The sequence below is a fragment of the Condylura cristata genome, unplaced genomic scaffold (genome assembly GCF_000260355.1).
Source record: "Condylura cristata isolate star-nosed mole 26May11 unplaced genomic scaffold, ConCri1.0 scaffold00032, whole genome shotgun sequence".
Classification (NCBI taxonomy): Eukaryota; Metazoa; Chordata; class Mammalia; order Eulipotyphla; family Talpidae; genus Condylura; species Condylura cristata.
In genome coordinates, this window is record NW_004567133.1 from 10,795,573 (window position 1) to 10,796,504 (window position 932).

At 34.1% G+C, this 932-nt stretch overlaps 1 protein-coding gene across 1 annotated transcript in view; it reads right to left on the reverse strand.

Moving 5' to 3' along the window:
- The window catches only part of CCP110 (centriolar coiled coil protein 110kDa), a 13,345-nt gene that overhangs the window by 8,718 nt on the left and 3,695 nt on the right, over positions 1–932 (reverse strand). Inside the window, exons 3-4 of the mRNA XM_012731652.1 lie at positions 589–719; positions 6–86 (exon numbers count right to left, since the gene is read on the reverse strand). Coding sequence (XP_012587106.1) covers positions 6–86; positions 589–719 — 212 coding nt within the window. The remainder of the gene's footprint in view (positions 1–5; positions 87–588; positions 720–932) is intronic.

Consider the following 932-nt stretch of genomic DNA (forward strand, 5'->3'; position numbering starts at 1 on the left):
TCCACCGCATCATTCATGACCAACTCAGAGGTTTCTGTGGTCATCACCTTCTTCTCTTTTAATATTTTCCCCTGTTCTTCTATTTCCTGAAGATGAACAGTTTACTAGAACATGTTAAATCTTTTCATTAAATTGCAAAACAGTCTCATTGTAGGCTCCACTAAAATTATGCACAGTAATCCACCAATTATTATTTCATGTTTTTCTCCCTCAAATTAACAAGTTTAATTGATTTTAAAGTATATTAACTATAATGATCTTAACACAAGTGTCTTTCCTCTTACAAAAGTCTTGCAGAATTAATATGTCAGAATTCACTTATAAAATGCCTCTTAAAATATTACAAGTTTTGAATCAAAGACTTAATAAAGTATTCTTTCAATAAGCTTTGTATTTGTCAGGTAAGGACCTATTTAATCCTCACTTTTGACAACAAAATTACTATGCATGTATCAAAAGCAATGACCTTTTAGATTAAGATAAACAGAGAAAATCACAATTATCTTATCCACAATCAAAGTCTAAATTATCTTATCCACAACTAAAGTCATCTTACTCATCTTGTATCCTCACATTTTCATTTCTCACCTTTTGCAATCTTTCCTGTTCCCTTTCCTGCTCAGCTATGAGTAGTGATAATTGCTGGGCATGCTGCTCTTCCAGTCTTCTCCGCATTTCTTCAAAAGCTAACATTTTGCTTTTTAATATCTCCTCACCTTCTGCAAAGAAATAGGTTCCCCCAAATTTAGGAAATTTACTAGTGTCTGATGTTTCATTCCATCAATTTAAATTATGCTTCTAACCAGAGCAGAATCCCGGGTTTGACATAATAACAATCCAGATACACCCAGGTCCCCACTTTAAACCACATTCTCCTTTGTTGCTGATTTCACGGCAACAGATAAAGGCTTCTCGTGGTTCTCTCCACGCAC